We start from the raw sequence: 21393 nt of genomic DNA, 5'->3' as shown, positions 1-21393 counted from the left end.
TTTGACCCCAGATCTCATATTTAAGAGGACCTGTCATGCTTTTTTTTCTATTACAAGGGACGTTTACATTCCTTGTAATAGGAATAAAAGTGACCCATTTATTTTTATTTTCTTTAAAGAACAGTGTAAAAATGTAGAATAAAAAGGTAAAATTGCTTCTGCACACAAGCTCGGTGTGAGCTAACGCATACATGAGCAGCGCCCGCATATGAAAACGGTGTTCAAACCCAACTCAAAAAATGTAAATGTCGTCTTTTTAAGGTTAAAAGTTTGTCGCCGTTCCACGAGCGGGCGCAATTTCAAAGCGCAACATGTTGGGTATCAATTTACTCGCAAAAATGCGATCTAAATAACTCTTGAGGAAGTGGACATTGCCGCAAAACATTTTGCGAAGATACACATATACCACATTAAATGGACAACTGTACCTTTGGCACAAGTTGTCAGTTGAGATATGCCCCACCCTTCTAATGCGGCCCACCAGGTCCAGTACTTACCTTTGTTCTGGTTCCAGTGATATTCCGTATGCAGCACTGCCCAGAGATGCAGTCTTTCTTGTGAAAGCATCCCTCCCAGGACCCATTCAGTCACACGCTGAGGCTCCACTTACAGGGAACATCATTTAACTTAGGTACAGAGGTGTATTGGACCAGGTGGGCTGTACTCAGGGTCCCTTAAAGGACAACTTGAATCAAAGAATGAATTGTCTATTAACCCCTTTTACTGCGTGTGCCATTTTTCCCTTTATTTTGGCACATATACAAAATGCAAATTTTAGGCCTGACAATTACTTCAAACCCACTAAAACAGTATGGGCCAGATTCACGTAGAATTGCAGCGGCGTAACGTATCGTATATACGTTACACCGCCGCAAGTTTACATTGCAAGTGCCTGATTCACCAAGCACTTGCGTGAAAACTTACGCCGGCGGCCTCCTGTGCTACTTTTTTATCTAGCTACATTTTCAGTAAATAATAAATTTACAGTAAAAAACACCTAACGCCAAATCATGTACATGTACGTAATTTGGCTGTAACTGGTTGTACTGGGAGGATGCCTGCAGCTACAGGCATCGTCCGGTATAATTTTTTAGAGCAGGCGGGAGGATTTCCCCCCCCCAAAAAACGCGTTTTTCGAAAAACTGCTGAGCCAATACTGTGACATAAAAAAATTTGCAAAACCCACCATTTTATTCACTAGGGCCTCGTCTAAAAAATATATATATAAATGTTTTGGGTGTCCAAGTAATATTCTAGTAAAAAATAGAAAAATGCCTGGTCTTCAAGTGGTTAAAGCAAAGCTCCACCCAAAAGGGGAAGTTCTGCTTGTTCAAATCCTCCCCCCGCCACATTTGGCACTTTTTTTGGGGGGGGGGGGGAGCGGGTACCCGATTTTAACAGGTACCTGCTCATACTTCCTGGTAAAAATCGTTGCATGCCAATCTATGGCATTTCAGGCCCCTCCTCCTTCCCCACTGCCATCTGGGACACACAAAAGGTCCCAGAAAACGATGGGGCCATTCAGAAAGCGCAGTGCGACTCATACATGAGCAGTAGGAAACCTACTGTGCTGTGAAACCTTTACTACAGATGAGGGCGCTTGCACCCAAAGCCGATTGACGAACCGGCTCTGGGTGCCGACATTGCAGGATCCCTGGACAGGTAAGTGTCCTTATATTAAAAGTCAGCAGATAGAGTATTTGTAGCTGCTGACTTTAAAAAAAAAAAAAAAAAATTACAGACTGGAACTCCTAAGTTTAGTGCACACAAACACAATATGATACCCATTTTTTTTGTATTTTGTAAAATATAAAAGATGAGGTTGAGTAAATGGATACCAAACATATGATACAGTACTGAAGAAAAGGAATATGACTGCGAAACAATGAAAAAATATGGCACTCATAATTGCCCATAAGTAGTGCTTTAAAACCATTTACAGCTCATCAGTTCAGATTTATTAGTGAATGATGGCCCTAGAATGATTACTCTGACTCCAGCCTGCAGAGATATACATAAATGATGTGTGAATCTGATGCACACATTTGCCTTTGTATATATATATGTATGTGGGGTCTTTTCATTTTTTTGTGTGTTTTTAATGTTTTTTTTTTTTTTATTAATCTTTAATTTTTAGTCATATCTTTTAACCTAATTTTATTGTTATCACAGGGAGGCTCAGTGGCTTGCTTGCAAATGTGATCACTTCTATGCGCTAGTTGGCTGAGGGGTGTGAAATGTAAATAAGCTTCTAGCGGCTTTAGCAGCCAGCCGTTTTCTTACATGCTGGCAGTGTCCACATAAGGCTGCATTCACATCTAGACGGACGAAATCGCGGCGTTTTGTCACCGCAAATCGCGGTAAAAATAGCGGCGTTTTGTACCGCGATTTGCGGCGACAAAACGCGGGTATTGTCCGCCTAGATGTGCCCCAAGATGACCCCCTCTATGGAGATGATTGCCATCTCCTAGCCGAACGCTCGAAGACGCCTGAAAAAAAGGTCCGGGACCTTTTTTCACGCCGCAGGCGACAGGCGTTCGGCGTGGAGATGTGAACCATCTCCATAGAGGGACATGTATTTCCAGCCCTCTGGCGGCAGAGGCGTAGCGCTACAGGCGTAAAAACGCCTAGATGTGAATGGGGTCTAAGTGAGAACAGTTAAAAGAGACAAATATGATGGTACTGAAGGTGACCAAATCAAGGTTTACAAAAAATAAATAAAAATATTGGGAGTAATTCTGTTATATTTTAAATTGTAATAAAATGTACACCAACATGTTAGCTTTGTCAACATCATCAACAACAAATATGCATGGGTGTTGAATTTTTTTTTGCACCAAGAATTAACAGGACAAAAAATAAAAATTAGACTAAAAAGTGGCATAAAACTTTGCATACTTTAGCAAATGTGATGTAGAACTGTCGCTTCATGGTGCTTCTCTCCATAGTGATAATGTGGTACAAACCAAAGGCCAGCGATACAGCCAGGCAAACTTTCATGGCAATGAGGAGTAAACCCGCTAGACTCTGTTGAGCATGGTAACTGTGGTGGTTGGTGTCTTGAAACTGCTCCCATATTAACAGAATAACCTGCAAAAACAAACAAAATGTATTAGCAGGCTTAATTGCATGGACACCGATTCAGAAAAAACACATAAATAGAGTATCAAAAAACACCACAAAACTGGCTTTGGTCTTTTCAGAGTACATTCGAGTTTTTAGGCCCCTTTCACACGGTCGGAACCGCTCAGATCTGCCTGTCTGTTTTGTCGGCGGACTTGAACGGCCACTCCATACATCTCTATGGAGCGTCCAATGTCAGCAGAGACATGTCCGCTGACATCTGACCTGATCCGATAAAATCAGATGGATGGCAAAACGTCGTCATCCGTCCATCGGATCGGGTAAAATCTGATGAAAATCAACATGCTGTCCGTTTTTGTCCAATCTCTCCATAGGAGACAGCGGCGCTGGACAAGCCCCTCCCCGCTCAGTGAGCAGAGAGAGACCTGTCATCCGCCGGCTCAGCGGAGATCTCACACTGAGCTGGTGGACCACTGAAAGCAGATCCATCCCAGGTGGAAGGTGGCTTATAAAGCAGATAGAATCCGCATGTCTATTTCCATTACAAATCACACACCCCAAAAATAAAGGGTTTATTTCTTAATCTAAGATAGTGGGTGGGCCATGCAAATCATTTCTTTATGCCCCTGGGCCACCTGTGCACCTAGAACTGGTTTACAGCACAAATACAGCTACATATATATACTATATTGTCAAAAGTATTGAGACACCTGCCTTTACACCAGTGTTTCTCAATTCCAGTCCTCAGGCCCCCCCAACAGGTCAGGTTTTCAGGATTTCCCTCAGATGAAAAGGCTGTGGTGATTACTAAGGCAGTGAAACTGATCAAATCACCTGTGCAAAATAATGGAAATCCTGAAAACCTGACCTGTTGGGGGGCCTGAGGACTGGAATTGAGAAACACTGCTTTACACGCACATGAAGTTTCCTGGCATCCCAGTCTTCGTCTGTAAGGTTAAATATTGAGTTGGCCCACCCTTGCAGCTATAACAGCTTCAACTTTCTGGGAAGGCTGTTCACAAGGTTTAGGAGTGTGTCTATGGGAATGCTTGACCATTATTCCAGAAGCGCATTTGTAAGGTCAGGCACTGATGTTGAACGAGAAAGCCTGGCTTGCAGTCTCTATTCCAATTCATCCCAAAGGTGTTCTATTGGGTTGAGGTCAGGACTCTGTGCAGGCCAATCAAGTACCTCCACCTAAATCTCACCCAAACTATTTGCACTTGGATGAAATAAAACATCCTTTGTATCACAACGTATTGCACTTGTTATATGAAGTGTCACATGAAGTTTATGTACAAATTAAGTTATTTACATTATGTTGGTTTCTGATTTATATTTATGGTTTGATGATTAGGGTGCTGCAAACATATGCTTCCTGCTGGACTACTGCACAGATCTAAAAATATATACAAAAGCACGCCTAGATTCAAATAAGAATGCACGACTCGTACACACACACACAAACAATATTCATCACAGAATTCAGCTTAAAAGGACATGCAATACCATGGGTTACATTGCATCATGTCCTCAGCAAGACACAAAGCCTTCAAGTGTTACATTTCTGTCAAACAAGGATAAACTGGGGGTTAGAGGGCAGGAAAATGTGACAATGGAATGCAGCATAATCCTTATCTGAGAACCAGTTCCCCTGACAATTTTCCCCATTAAGTGCCATCATGTGACCACCTTCATGATCACAGTCAAGACACTGCCTGGAACCAAGTTCTTATAGCAGCACAAACATCCCATTTAGCAGTAAATGAACTATTTAATATGATCACATGTGCAATCATTGTGCATATTAGAGAGCAGCAAGAGATTTGTAACCAGTCTTAAAGAGAACAGTTAGAAAGTCTGTAAGCCAACCTCATAGGGTGAAACCAGGACAATCCCATTGCCTCTAGATCCCAATAGCTTCAGAAAAGCTCTAGTGTCCCACAAAAGCCTCCAGAATTCCTATACAATGCTCGACTTCCCAAAAAGTACAGCACAAGCACACCCTCATCACAGTCTACCGAGCACTCTGGATACCATTCGGTAATGTCACTGTGGTCCTTGTACTGCGGGATATGGCACCATGGCTTGACTTTCTTGAAATGCAGGCGTTAAGTACTAGGACCTGTAGACCACTTAAACCGCACAACAGTTAGCCAGTGAGACTTACTGGTACTATGCTAGGTTAGTGTATTAACAATAATCTTAACACTGATAGAGATTATATATATATATATATATATATATATATATATATATATTATATAAAATAAACCTGTAGTGAGTGAGCATGGAAGCTGCCATCTCCTTCTTAAAATGTAGAAACTTGGCTGTTCTAACCCTCAACATTTAGTCAAACACTGTCCTGTAACGAACACATTAATCAACAGTTTTGACTTCATTCTTTCTAATTTGTTCTGGACCAGTAACTCAATGTACTGAAGCCAGAGACAGCCAGAATCTAGAATTCCTAAAAATCGGCCAACAGTAGCATCACTTCTCTCTCTTTTTACAGGTTTTTATCAAAAAGGCGTAAACTAAAACTATGGGTAATTTGCCTTTCCACCCTCACTACAGTCAATCTCTGAAATATCACAGTTAGGGGGGCCAACAGCTTCCTCTACTTCCATAAAGAGTAGGATGCCAACGTCAGCAAATAGTGCATTGTCAGAGGTAGGCCCCCCCCCCACTGTGCTGGAGCCACCTGGACATTAGGTCTCATTCAATAAAAAGGGGGGGGGGGAAACAAAAAAAAAACACACAAATTCAGGGTGGCGGAAGTATCTAACAGCATGTCAAACAACAAGTCCTGCACTCTTAACCCCCGGGCGCTGCACACCGATAATGCTCCTCCCGCTGATCATATCGTCAAGCCGCTGCTTAACGTGGTGTGCTAGCAGCTTTCCTCTATAGATAGGCAGAAAGAAAAACAGTGCTCTGTTAAAACTTTTCAGCCGCCTCCTATTCAGCTGGGCACTGTGTACGGCGCCAGAGCTTCCCGGTCATTTCAGGCAATCGCATCCAGGAGGGAGGGAGGGGGGAGGAGAGGACTGGACTGGGGTGCTCCAGAACAACACCCTCATACTGGGCGGCACCACGCACGTTTTTTCTTTTGACAACGTACTGAAAACGCCATTTTCGGACGATATTTCGGTGCATCCCTATTTACAAGTGTCACCATTTTCTAAATGTATTTATTGGATTGTTTTCTTTGTACCTGGAAATTTGATTTTTGTTTCACATTCACTACTGGATTCTGTCCTTTAATTGTACTTACAGTAACCTTACCTATGTAAATGTAATTTTTTATTAAAGTGGGTCTAAAGCCAAAAGTTTTTTTTTTTTTACCTTAACCACTTAAGGACAGGATCAATATGCTGCCTAAAGACCCAAGGTGTTTTTACAATTTGGCACTGCGCTGCTTTAACTGGTAATTGCGCGCTCATGCAATGTTGTACCGAAACGAAATTTGCGTCCTTTTCTTCCCACAAATAGAGCTTTCTTTTGATGGTATTTGATTGCCTCTGCGATTTTTTTTTTTTTGCGATATAAAACGGAAAAAGACCGAAAATTTTGAAAAAAAATGATTTTTCTTATAACAAAAAGTAAAAAATATCGAATAAACTAAATTTTAGTCAAACATTTAGGCCAAAATGTATTCAGCCACATGTCTTCAGTAAAAAAAAAAAAAAATCGCAATAAGCGTATATTTATTGGTTTTCGCAAAAATTATAGCGTCTACAAACTAGGGTACATTTTCTGGAATTTACACAGCTTTTATTTTATGACTGCCTATCTCATTTCTTGAGATGCTAAAATGGCAAGGCAGTACAAAACCCCCCCAAATGACCCCGTTTTGGAAAGTAGACACCTCAAGGAAACTGCTGAGAGGCATGTTGAGTCCATTGAATATTTTTTTTTTGGTCCCAAGTGATTGAATAATGACCAAAAAAAAAAATTTTTACAAAAAGTTGTCACTAAATGATATATTGCTCACACATGCCATGGTTATATGTGGAATAGCACCCCAAAATACATTCTGCTGCTTCTCCTGAGTACGGGGATACCACATGTTTGGGACTTTTTGGGAGCCTAGCCGCGTACTGGGGGCCCAAAAACCAAGCACCGCCTTCAGCAAGGGCGCAAATTTTTGATTTCACTCCTCACTACCTATCATAGTTTCGAAGGCCATAAAATGCCAAAATAGCACAAAACCCCCCCCAAATGACCCAATTTTGGAAAGTAGACACCCCAAGCTATTTGCTGAGAGGGACGTCAAGTCCACGGAATATTTTATATTTTGACACAAGTTGCGGGAATATGACAAACTGATTTTTTTTTGCACAAAGTGGTCACTAAATGATATATTTCTCACACATGCCATGGTTATATGTGGTATTGCACCCCAAAATACATTCTGCTGCTTCTCCTGAGTACGGGGATACCACATGTGTGGGACTTTTTGGGAGCTTAGCCGCGTACGGGACCCCGAAAACCAATCACCACCTTCAAGATTTCTAAGGACATAAATTTTTGATTTCACTCACACAAATCTTGAAGGCAGTGATTGGTTTTTGGGGTCCCGTACGCGGCTAGGCTCCCAAAAAGTCCCACACATGTGGTATCTCCGTACTCAGGAGAAGCAGCAGAATGTATTTTGGGGTGCAATTCCACATATAACCATGGCATGTGTGAGAAATATATCATTTAGTGACAACGTTTTGTAATTTATTTATTTTTGGTCAATATTCAATCACTTGGGGCAAAAAAAATTAATATTCCATGGACTTAACATGCCTCTCAGCAAATAGCTTGGGGTGTCTTCTTTCCAAAATGGGGTCATTTGGGGGGGTTGTGTGCCATCTTGGCATTTTATGGCCTTCAAAACTATGATAGGTAGTGAGGAGTGAAATCAAAAATTTATGCCCTTAGTAATCTCGAAGGCTTTTCGGGGCCCTGTACGCGGCTAGGCTCCCAAAAAGTCCCACACATGTGGTATCCCCGTACTCAGGAGAAGCAGCAGAATGTATTTTGGGGTGCAATTCCACATATAACCATGGCATGTGTGAGCAATATATCATTTAGTGACAACTTTGTGCAAAAAAAAATCAGTTTATCATATTCCCGCAACTTGTGTCAAAATATAAAATATTCAATGGACTCGACATGCCTCTCAGAAAATAGCTTGGGGTGTCTACTTTCCAAAATGGGGTCATTTGGGGGGTTTTTGTGCTATTTTGGCATTTTATGGCCTTCGAAACTGTGATAGGTAGTGAGGAGTGAAATCAAAAATTTACACCCTTAGAAAGCCTGAAGGCGGTGATTGGTTTTCGGGGCCCCGTACGCGGCTAGGCTCCCAAAAAGTCTCACACATGTGGTATCCCCATACTCAGGAGAAGCAGCAGAATGTATTTTGGGGTGTAATTCCACATATGGGGGGAGTATGCTTTGCGCGTGGGTGTAAGCGTTACTGGCACTAACTAGCTACCTAGCGGCACCAGCGACACTAATACAGCGATCAGAAAAATGATCACTTAGTGACGCTGGCAATAGGGGGTGAAAGGGTTAACTCTAGGGGCAATCAGGGGTTAAAACCTTTATTAGAAAATGTATGGGGGTACCTAACGCTATAAAAACCTAGCGGGCGAACCTCAAAAAATAACTAGCTACCTAGCTGCACCAGCGACACTAATACAGCGATCAGAAAAACGATCGCTTAGTGACGCTGGCAAAAGGGGGGTGAAAGGGTTAACTAGGGGGTGATCAAGGGGTTAAAACCTTTATTGGGGGGGGTAGGGGGCTACCCTGGCCCTAACACTAACTGCCTGACACTAACTGCCTGTCACACTGACACTAAATGCAGTGATCAGTAAATGATCACTGCTATTTAGTGACAGTGTGACAGGGGGGGGCTGGGGGGGGGGGGTGACCGGGGTTGTGTGCCTATGTGTACAGGTGTCAGTGTAGTGCTTGTGTACTTACTGTGTGATGTCTCCGCTCCTCCGCCGGACAAATATACCGGCGGGAGGAGCGGTGACATCACTTCCTCCTCTGCCTGTGTTTACAATGCAGGCGGAGGAGGGCGGGGGAGGAAGCGGATTGGCTGGGGAGCGATCCGGAGGGGGCGGACAAAAACGAACCGCCGCCCCCTCATCCCGGATCGCTCCTGAAGCCAACCGGACCGCCGCAAGTACCGGGGGGGGTCCCGATCGGACCCCCGACCCACGTCAAGCAGAGCACATACAGGTACGTACATGTGCCTGTCCGTGCCATTCTGCTGACGTATATGTACATGAGGCGGTCCGGAAGTGGTTAAAGTGGTTGTAAACCTCAGACATGAAATATGAACAAAGCATGTCCCTCTATAGTGTGTACTTTTCTCAATACAGAGCACTAAGTGTAGGTCTCTGCCATCAGTATAAATCACTTCTGATGAGTTTTTCTGACACCAAGAGAAAAATGTTGACAGGGAAGTGCACAGCCTGTGATCGTCAGCCTCAGCTCTGTTCCGGTGTGATGTGTGAAGGGGGGGGTTCCCTTCCCTCCAATCAGCTCTCTGCCCCCTGCTTTTCAGAGCTAAGAGATCCTGTATAAAGGATGTAAGCGAAAGATGTCTGTAGACCCACACATCCTGGTTCTGGAGCAAGCACGCAAATGCGCCACCATAGGAAGCAGGTTCCACAGGACGCAGAAGAGGAGGAGCCGAAAGCATCAGAGGGGGACCTCTAGAAGTGGCGTTATCGAAATTACCCTGTGCAATACCCACTGCACAGAGCAGGAAAATAACGCGTTTGTTATTTTTTTATTTTATTTTTTTAAATATAGCCTTTACAACCACTTTGTTAACAAGAGAAAGACAAACAAATCTCAATAATGGGGTACAATGTCATTTTTGTGTAAAAGCTACATTCATTCACTCACTACATTGACATGTGATAGGTCATCCCACCAGACAGTGAGTTTCACATAGATTCCTTATGTTGTTCTACAAAAATGCTGATCAAAAGGCTCTTTTTTACAAACTCTTGGAACTAAACAGATTGTTGTGTTTTATTAATCTGAAGGGAGGAAGTGTTTTTTGTGTATGTCCTTGTAAAGCAATGTTTAATGTAATATCCCACCCTCTAGCCTTTCCAGGAATAGGGCTGCAAATCAAGCTTACCATCTGTAGAAGATGAGGTATAAACTGGAGATCTGCTGCGTGTTTGGTCAGACGTTTCTTGTAGTTGGCCACCAGGTTTGCACACATCTCAGGAGGGATTATAGTTTGGGCTGACCTACAGTTTCTTTTTTGTTTGCCAGTGCCCAGGTCTCCTGTAAATTTCAGTATAACCTGAATGTTTAAAGCAGTTCTAAAGGCTGAAGGTTTTTACTTTCATGCATTCTATTCACGAAAGTAAAAAACCTTCAGTATGCAGCTCCCTCCCCCTTATACTTACCAGAGACAGATCTCGATCCACCGATGTGCACGAGAGCAGCTGCACTTTGTGGGAACCGTCACTGTACCAACTGACTGGGAAGAGTTAAACATATAGGGCGATCAAAGAGTTAACTGTGCGCCTAGACAATGTTTTACTGTACCCATGTGTGCTGCAGATCGGCTTCCGCTGTGAGTAATCGCAGCAGAGGCCAGCTGCCGGCAGCACGTTACCGCTAGAGGAAAGTGCAGAAGGTACAAATTGGAAAATGTATTATATAAACCACAGACACAGGGACAGTTATTGTTATATTACAGAGAGGATGGGAGCATTTTATATTAATTATGATAGCAGTAGGAGCAGAGGGGGCGGGCACTGACATGAGCAGACAGGGAGGGAGGGGAGGGGGGGGTTTAGAGGACAGAGGTGGATAGAGCAGGTCTGCAGATGACGGAATCGCATAAACTGACTATGGTTTCAGGGCTTAGATCCATGATACGCCGTGGTCAGCTTACGGGGGGGGGGGGGGGCATAGCCAGGTAGGATCAGCTAGGCATTGCAAACAGCAGCCCTAATCCCCCTCTTCTGGGGTTTCCCAGACTCCTCTTCTGCGTGTGCCAGAATGGAAGTCGCTTCATATGGTGGCACATGTGTGGGCTCCCTTCCAAGCCAGGCTGTGCGTGTCCATTGTCTGGCTTGGCCCACCCCTGCTCCCTCTTCACTGGATTTGACTAACAGTGACAGACGCAAAGAGCTAAATTGATATAGGAATAGGGTAAGTATTTAGGTATTGAGGGGCTGATAAACAGGCACAAAAAGTTATTTTTTTACCTTGAGGCTACTTTCACACTGAAGCGATGGGTGCGTCTGCACTTTACCGTAGTTTTTGTCATGATTTTCGGACGCTAGCTTTGCGGTTTTAACCCCTGCTAGCACCCGAAAAAGGGTTAAACCCGCCTGGAAAAATGCCGCTTTGCGGCGCTGCCCCATTGATTTCAATGGGCAGGGCCGCTGTAGGAGCAGTATATTCACCGCTCCTACAGCACCTCAAAGATGCGGCTGGCAGGACTTTTTTTTACCGTCCTGCCAGCGCAACGCTCCAGTGTGAAAGCCCTCAGGCTCACACTGGATATAAAGATGCAGCTCTTTCAGGGTGCTTTGCATGCGCTATTTTTAGCACAATAGCGCCTGCAAAGAGCATCAGTGTGAAAGCAGCCTAATGCATAGAATGCATTAAAATAAAAAACCTTATGACTTTAGAACCACTTTAAAAATACATTTTTTACATTTCAAATATTTTCGTTCCCAATATTGACAGATAGAAACCCCTTTTTAACCCCTTCTTGGGGGTTAAAAGCACCCCGCTACTGACAGAATAGCGGCGCCAAAACAAGCAGCGCTTTACCGCTAATGCTTGGGCGGCTGAAGTGTGAAAGCAGCTATAGAGAGGTGACCATGTAAAAGAAACAGTCATCCCACATTATATTATAATATAAAACCCATGGAATGTCCGTCACGATCTTACTAAAAGTCAGACAAGTTAAACAAACATAAGAAACAAGAGGGGCAAAAAAAAGATAAAAAGTACAGAGAGGTTACATGAGAGTCTGAGCACATGCCCAGGGTGGAGGACATCATAACCTATGTTGACCAGGCCTAAACATTGAAAGCTCTGAAATAGAAAATGACCTCCGTTAATGTCTGTTACACATTTTTTCTGCTCTGTTTGGTAAAACTATTACTTTCATTTAGCCCACACATCTGGAGCTGAGACTTGTAGTTCCAGGTGTAGTACATGGATCATAGTAGGTCGCTCGTTGTACACCAACTAAAAAAGTCAAACCCTTCACCCAGCCTGTCAGTATTTATGCACCCTGAGCCATGCAGGTGCAGCTTAGCATACATTTACAGCCCTGCGCCATGATGTGATTACTATACATATACACAGCAGTGACATCATCATAGCATGGAACCCGAAAGAGGACTGGGAGAAGATCGCAGCTCCCATTAGAGTGCTGTAGGTGATCACTTGCCAGGCAAGTCTGCCACAGTGAGTTAATATGCTGTGTATACTAGCACATTATGGTTAAAAGCTAAAAAAAATATTATAGTAGACGGTAACTGTTCAACAAGGTATTCAAGCATGCCAATACTAACTACTTAATGAAATATTACACATAAGACCCCAAGCCAGTGGCAGAACAGACACTGCATGTCACAGAGTGGAAGTTGCATGTTATATTATGCAAAATAAAAATAAAACATACTGTTCAGAAGTATTCCCATCCATTACAACATACTGTATATGTACATTCTTTGAATACATGTCATTGTAAGGCTGGAAATAATAAATACACACCTGAACAACAACTGCAACCACAGCAATGCCAGTGGATGTGGGGGTAGAATCCCACTGAAGGGGTCTACTCTGGGATTTCTTCATTCTACTGAGAGTCCAGCCCATACACAGGCTTAGCAGCAAGTATAGCATCTGTACTTCTGAGGCCATATCACATACTGGAAAAGAAACAAAAAGATGAGACTTGCAGAATAACACTTGTATCAACAAGAAGGGGACGTTGGCTTATTAAAATAACCTACCAATAATTATATTTTGGTTGAGAAAAACAAAATAACCCCCCCCCCCCCCAAAAAAAATACCCTCTACGATCAATGTACACTTCAAGGATTTTACATACTTTGTTGCAGATTCCAACTTGTTTCTGCTCCAAAGGAATAGCTCTTTATTTAACCATGGCTTTTGGATATTGATTCTGAATAGGAGGTATTGGTTCATCATAATCACCTGATGCATCATCAACGTTCTGATGAGAAAATCAGAGGAAGTTTTCACCTAAAATAGAGGCACGAGCACAAGGGACATCCTACTGACCAAGTTATGCTCCTTGTACTGATTTTTCTGTTTTTCATTTTGGCTGCACTTGGGCCTTCAGTCTTTTTCATCTTTCCATCTATTACATTCTCTGCCCTGTTTTAACGTTGAATAGTAAAACATTTTATTTTCTGCCAGTAAATACCTTATAAAGCCCACTTCCTGTTTCTTGCCTGGTAAAAAGCCTAGGCTTATGACATCATGCACAGCTCTCTCTCATGAGAGGGCCAATGAGAGCCGCAGAGCTGGAGGTGTGCCTCTGTGTAAATCCAGGAAGTGAAAGTCAGCAGTTGAAATGGTTGCAGCCAGGCTCAGTGGAGGGAGATTTCTGCAGCATATTTGGCAAGTACAGAATCACAGTATATATAAAATAATATGCAAAGTGGTTGGAGGGAAGCTTCAGAATGCCAAAGATGTTTTCTATTACAAAATATGTGAGCAGACTGCAGTTCCTCCTAGTAATTTTATAGTATATAAAAAAAAAAAAAAAAAAAATAGAGACTTGAACATACATGCTTGCTTTAGCCTGCCATCACGGGCATCTTAAAGCGAGCCTTGCAGTAAAATACAAGAGCCATGCACTTAGGCCCGGATTCACATAGATGCGCGTATCTTTGTGCGGGCGTAACGTATCCTATTTACGTTACGCCTCCGCAACTTTTACAGGCAAGTGCCGTATTCTAAAAAGACCGGTGTAAGGCCGCCTAATTCAAATGTGGTAGATGTGGGCGTGTGTTATTTAAATTTTATGTGACCCCACGTAAATGAGGCTTTTTACGAACGGCGTCCGTAAAAATATCCCAGTGCGCATGCTCCAAATTAACCCGCAAGAAGCCAACGCTTTCGACGTGAACGTAAATGACACCTAGCCCTATTCGCGAACGACTTCCCCTTTAAATAGTTTCACCAGGTAAAAACAGAGGGAAAAAAAGCCTAAGAAAAGAACACAAATGCAGCCACCACATGCAATGATTGATAAGCTGTAATATAATACATTTTTTGTTTTGGGTTTAAGATTGCTTTAACAATATTTGGCATGGTCATCTACTTGCATCTGCTTTTTTTCCTGGAGATCCAGATAACCAGTGTGGAGATATCTACTGAAAATTCCCAGAACTAGGGAAAGACTATTTTGCCTCCAGGGGCTCAGCTACATGCGATACTTTTTATCAATTAATAGTTAGTAGCCACGGAGTAATCTTATGATACTGGAGGGAACAAAACACTTTTCATTAAAAAGCTATAACTATACAATGTTTTTATTATTAATAAGAATTATAATAAATATAAATAATGTTCCTGAAAAAGATCTTCTAATCTGCTGAAATCTGGGCTTCGTATTTTAGATTTTCCTGCAACCATGGCAAACAGTTACAGAACACCCATAGACCTATCAATTCCTGTAAAAGCCCAGACACTTTCATTTCTACACAAAACCTGAGATGCAGAAGGATTAGTCATTAGTTTAAAGAGATTAGTCATTGGCCTGTTTCTATATCTACAGAGCAGTTGCCGGTAAGAATCTTAAATGCCGTTTGTCAAAATCCTTGCAAACTATACAGTTGGCTTACAGAAGGCTGCTCCTTTCTCAACAAGAGCGGAGTTTTTACTTTAAAGTGGCTGTAAACCTCAGACATGAAATATGAACAAAGCACATCCCTCCATAGTGTGTACTTGTCTCAATAAAATGTACAATTTTTTTTCCCTAAAAAGCTTCCTTTACCTTAGTGCAGTCCTCCTTCACTTACCTCATCCTTCCATTTTGCTTTTAAAGCGGGGGTTCACCCTATTAAAAAAAAAAAAAAAAAAAAAAAAACAGTATGCCTGTATTTATTTTTTTAGCCCGGTACTCACTGTGCAATCGTATATTGAAGATTCCGACTCCCCGCGGGGAATGAGCGCTCCTATCCAGACGGAAGGTGATTGACGGCCGGCTCTGGCACGTCACGCTTCTTCGGAAATAGCCGAAATAGCCTGCGCATAGTCTGTGCGCAGGCGCCGTATAGCGCCGTGAAGAGCCGAGACCTGTTCCGGCTGTCTTCGGGGAGCGTGACGTGCCAGAGCCGGCCGTCAATCACCTTCCCTCTGGATAGGAACGCCCATTCCCCGCGGGGAGTCGGAATCTTCTATAGAGGATTGCACAGTGAGTACCGGGCTAAAAAAATAAATACAGGCATACTGTAGCTCGCGCTACTATGCCTAATTTTATGCTAAAATGTTGTCATGGAGGGTGAACCACCGCTTTAAATATCCTTCTTTCTTCTGGGAAATCCTCACTTCCTGTTCTTCTGTCTGTAACTCCACACTGTAATGTGACACTTTCTTTCTGGTGTGGAGAAAGCCTCTTGAGGGGGCGAGCAGGGTTGTCAGGACGCCCACTAACACACAGCTCCTTTCTCTATCTGCAAAGTAGAGTGTCCTGACACTCCTGCTCGTCCCCTCAAGAGGCTTTCTCCACACCAGGGAGAAAGCCTCACATTACTGTGGTGAGTTACAGACAGAAGAACAGGAAGTGAGGATTTCTCAGAAGAAAGAAGGACATTGAAAAGCAAAATGGAAGGATGAGGTAAGTGAAGGAGGACTGCACTAAGGTAAAGGAAGCTATTTAGGGAATTTTTTTTTTACCTTTACAACCCCTTTAAGAGCTCTGTGTTTTCTGACACCAAGAGATAAAGGTGACATGGAGGGAAGCCCAAGCACAGTCTGCGAGTGATATTCCTATCTGTGCATATTCCCCAACTACTATAAGGGAAGCGTGTCCCTTTCCTCCAATCAGGGTTCAAAGCTCTCCACATTGAATTCTCCACTAGGAGAATTAAGATCCCGCCCCCTGCTTTCCAAAGCGGAGAGATCCTGTGTATATTCTGGACTTTGAATGGCTCTAGAGGGCAAATGACTAAAGATAATCTTATGATACTGAAGGAAATTTTCCTTAAGCTATAAATATACAAAAATTATTAATAAGAATTATTATAATAAACTATAAATTATAAAATATACAATTATAATTGATTTACCAGTGTGGCCCATCATGCCACCCTTGCAAAAAAATACAGGGGCCATTTACTTGGTCTAGGACCCATTTCCCTTTGAAATAGTTTTACCAGGTAAAAACAGAGGGAGCCGGTCAGGGAGAAGCAAGCGGGTCAGGGAGAAGATTCCCCCACTCGCTGTCAAAACAGGGGATCGGGATCTGAAACATTTTACAAAAGGTGAACTTATCCTTTAAACAGAATTTTGGAGCCCAAATACTAAGGAAGTGGGGGGGGGGGACTTAGCAGCAATATATTGAACATATTTTCTTACTGATCAAAAATGTCTAACTCTGAAGTTGTATTAGCAACATACAACAGTAATTCTCTCTCACCAAACTTTATGAGACAATGCCTAGCAGAAAACCATTTACATTCTTATTGTAACACACATACCTGACTGTATTACTAAGTAAAATGATTATACACAAGTCACACATATAAAACACAGCGGGCCATATTTACAAGTTCAGACCCAAGAGAGGAGTCATTTGTCTGTGCCTTCACCTGGGAAACAAAACACATTGCTTTTAATACTCACATTCTGCCAAACTTCCGATGAATGGCGCTCCTTTACCGTCTTTAGCGTACCTGAGGCACAGAGATGGAGTAAACGTTAGACATGTAAAATGAGCTTTATACGACCAGCACACATTGAAGTCTACAGGCCAGATTCACGTAGAATCGGGCAAATCTGCGGCGGCGTAACGTATGACATTTACGTTACACCGCCGCAAGTTTTACGGGCAAGTGCTTGATTCACAAAGCACTTGCCTGTAAAGTTGCGGCGGCGTAGCGTAAATCCCCCGGCGCAAGCCCACCTAATTCAAATGATCCGGGCAGGGGGCGTGGATCATTTAAATTAGGCGCATTCCCGCGCCGAACGTACTGCGCATGCCCCTAAAATTTCCCGACGTGCATTACGCTAAATGACGTCGCAAGGACGTCATTGGTTTCGACGTGAACGTAAATGGCGTCCAGCCCCATTCACGGACGAGTTACGCAAACGACTTAAAATTTTCAAATTTCAACGCGGGAACGACGGCCATACTTAACATTGGATACGCCACCTAGGGGGCATGTTTATCTTTACGCCGCATATCTCTTACGGAAACGGCGTAAATTTACTGCGACGGGCAAGCGTACGTTCGTGAATCGGCGTAACGACTCATTTGCATATTATACGCCGACCGCAATGGAAGCGCCACCTAGCGCCCATCGTAAATATTGCACCCTAAGATACGACGGCGCAGGCCGTCGTATCTTAGGCATGTTTAAGTGTATCTCAGTTTGAGAATACACTTAAACATACGACGGGCTTAGATTCGGAGTTACGTCGGCGTATCTGCTGAGAATCTGGCCCTACATGTACAGATTAAGTTTAGCAGCTTCAGTATGAATCTGTAAACCTGTCAATAACCCTATAGGGCACATTTTTTTTTCAAACAGAAAACGTGATTTCAAACATTCACTGGTGGTGAATCAATTACTGTCATTTAAAACAGGTGCACCAAGAAGATTAATTTGCAGTGAATATCATGTTCCCCGTTTTATAAAATTGCTCATATGTCTACTTTGCTTACGTAAATCATTTTTATATTTTAGAAGGACATACGTGCAACTCTAATATTAGGTAAACAGTTTTGAAAATATGAAGAGAATGCATTTTTTTTGGTTGTTTTACAAATAACCGTTTTGAATTAAATTTCACAGGATAAGCCCGCTCAGTTTTTCAGGCAGATCCGAGCGGGCCACCCATTGACTCCTATGGGCAGGCGGATGTGAGCACAGATGTGTCCGCTGCCATCAGATCCGCTAAAAATAGATGTATGGCGATATGTTCAGCCATCCGTCTGGTGGATCTGATGAAAAACAGACATGCACCTCATAGAAATCAGCAGGGCTCTGACAGGTCCCTCCCCGCTCAGTGAGCAGAGACAGACTTGTCATCCTCCGGCTCAGCGGAGATCAACGGAGAGAATTCCCGCTGAGCGGATCCGTCCTGTGTAAAAGGGGCCTAAAAATAAAAATGGAATTATTTTGACCACTATACATTCTTTGTGCACAGTGAGGTTACAGGGAGAGAGGCAGAGTGCCACCTGCAGACTGGAGATGATTTGTTGGAAAGCAAACCTTCAGCTTTCATAGGATCACCATGATTATTCGCAGTGGCGATTAGAGATGGTCCCAGGCGTGTTTTAAATCCCACGTGCCCGATCCTGCCAGGAAGCAGACACTACACACGGCTAATCAGACAGTGAGACATTTCCCAGTCCACAGCTTCACCGAATAGGAAAATGTCTCATGCCGCGTACACACGATCATTTTGTCTGATGAAAACGGTCTGATGGACCGATTTTCATCAGATGAACCAATCATGTGGGGGCCCCATCGGTTTTTTTAATCCATCGGTGAAAAAACTAGGAACTTGTTTTAAAATTATCCAATGGTTAAAAAACCAATAGAAAAAAAACGATCGTCTGTGGGCACGTCCATCGGTTAAAAATCCACGCATACTCAGAATCAAGTCGACGCATGCTCGGAAGCATTGAACTTCATTTTTCTCAGCACGTCGTTGTGTTTCACGTCACCGCGTTCTGACAAGATCGTTTTTTTAACTGATGGTGTGTAGGCAAGACTGATGAAAGTCAGCTTCATCGGATATCTGATGAAAAAAATCAGACCGTTTTCATCGGATTAACCGATCGTGTGTACAGGGTATCACTGTCCGATTAGCTGTGTGCAGTGTCGGCTTCCTGGCTGGATTGGTTATGTGGGATTTCAAACATGCCCAAGCCCATCTCTAGTGTCGATCATGATTGTTAAGAGGGCCATAGATGGTGCGATTTTCTTTCATGCAATAACATTGCTCGGTTGATAGATCATCTTGGGTACAATGAGCCTGCCCATAGATGGTTTGAATCTCTGATGGTCCCCAAGATTTAAACCGTCTATGGCCAGCTTTAGACTGGGACCTTGCTACTATCAGTGACAACAAAGTCTATGAAGCAGCAGCTGCAATATAGATTAACATTCTCTCAGCACAGGGAACCATGTTTGAGAAATGTCAGCTACAGATTCTGTCAAAAGTGGTTGTTAAGCCACTTGTATAAAAAGCTCCCATCCCCTCTGTATTAGAACAATAAGTTTCCATGTGACTGTTATATCATAAATATGCTTATCTGTACAGACAGCACACCATCTTCCTGCAATCAGTTGCCTCCTCTCTCCTCTTCCCGGCTAACACTTCCAGCGGACGGGGCAGAGCACTGCCGCCGACAGCCAGGGAGGAGAGAAGAGGAGAGGTGAGATACAGCCGAGGAGTCACATGATCGCAGGAAGACGATGTGTTATAAGTACAGATGAGCAAATTTATGATATAAAAACAGACACAGGGGAACTTCTTGTTCTAATACAGAGGGGATTGGAGCTTTTAATGTTAAGTATGAGAGTAGCAGGAGTGGGGGGGCTGACACGAGCAGGCAGAGAGGGGAGGGAGGAGAGCATACAGGAGACAGAGAGCATGGCTGCGGCTAACGGAAGCACGTACATGGAAAACGATGTCAGGGCTTAGCAGCCCTGATATATCGTGGTCAGCGTACAGGGGAAAGGACCATAGCCAGGCAGGATCAGACAGGTATTACAGGTGATACAGGGGGCCAAATGACACAGCACAAGTGCTGTGCCGTATAACATGCATTAAGGGAACAAAATCCGTTTTTTTTTTAACAAACGCTTTAAACATAAAACAGTACTACAAAAAAAGGACAGTATTTACCATGAGAAATGCAGATAGTTGGCCAATGCAGAAATGACCTGCAGCACCAGAGCATTCGACAGAACCTTTAGCACAGTGTGCATAGGACCACCCTTTTTAATGGTCTGCCACAGTGCCTGGATGTATATACAGGCAACCACAAAATACACAAGGACCAGGAGGAAAAAGAATTCATGCAGTCCTGGGGGGAATAAAAAATAAAAAATTAGTTATTTAATTTATCAAATTGAGATTCCAACATCATTTTAGGTAGCTCAAGGTAAAAACGTCAAAAAAAAAAAGAGAATATATATATATGTGTGTGTGTGTGTGTGTGTGTGTGTATGTGTGTGTATATATATATATATATATATATATATATATATATATATATATATATATATTATACACATATACACACACACACACACACACACTTTTTTATTATATATGGTTTTACATGCCAAATTTAAAGTGGACCTTCACTCACAGTTTACAAATATCCTCATTCTAATCCTCTGTTCTCCCTATTGCACATTTGTGGTAATTTTTTTTTTTTTGGAGGGGGGGGGGGGGGCCTTTTTTAGCAGGTACTTGCTCCAACTTTTTCCTTCCTCTAATCCTATGTCCTGCTCCGTATACATCCAAGACGACTTTGGGATATTATTTCAAGCATGCACAGTGGGGAACTGGCTGTCAGTCATCAGGAAGTGACAGAAAGCTTTCACAAGGCAAGTGGGTAAGATTACGCACACAAGACTCTAGTTGCAGAAACTGGTCTTCCTTTCCTTCACTTGATGCTCCATTCAACTAGACATCTAAAAGTGACATACCTGGCACTTCAGGGTACAGGGAGCATGCGACAGTGCTGGTACTTGGCTGCTCATGCATCCAGTGCTGTCACAGAGCAGGGAATGGGTCCTCAGCATAGTATAAACACTACATCATAGCTTGAAGTTTACACAGAGCTTTGCATCTGTGCTTGTGAGCCAACAGAGCAGCAGAAAATGAAGGAAAGTGGACAAAGCACTTAGCACTGGTTCACTTCAATGACTCTTGGTTCAGCATTTCAGCTTCCTATGTCACCTCTCCACTTCCAAACTTCTCAATGGACAGTGAATCACCATCATCAGCTTTGCCCAGGGAGCACAGATGACTTGGGAAGCAAGTGATCATAATGAATATCAAAAATATGTATATCACAAGCAT

At 42.9% G+C, this 21393-nt stretch overlaps 1 protein-coding gene across 1 annotated transcript in view; it reads right to left on the bottom strand.

Annotated features, from left to right (window-relative positions):
* The window catches only part of GPR180 (G protein-coupled receptor 180), a 48416-nt gene that overhangs the window by 7317 nt on the left and 19706 nt on the right, over positions 1-21393 (bottom strand). Inside the window, exons 4-7 of the mRNA XM_040336095.1 lie at positions 20206-20386; positions 16969-17018; positions 12862-13019; positions 2899-3090 (exon numbers count right to left, since the gene is read on the bottom strand). Coding sequence (XP_040192029.1) covers positions 2899-3090; positions 12862-13019; positions 16969-17018; positions 20206-20386 — 581 coding nt within the window. The remainder of the gene's footprint in view (positions 1-2898; positions 3091-12861; positions 13020-16968; positions 17019-20205; positions 20387-21393) is intronic.

The sequence above is a fragment of the Rana temporaria genome, chromosome 2 (genome assembly GCF_905171775.1).
Source record: "Rana temporaria chromosome 2, aRanTem1.1, whole genome shotgun sequence".
Taxonomy (NCBI): domain Eukaryota; kingdom Metazoa; phylum Chordata; class Amphibia; order Anura; family Ranidae; genus Rana; species Rana temporaria.
This window is presented reverse-complemented; position numbering and strand designations above follow the sequence as displayed.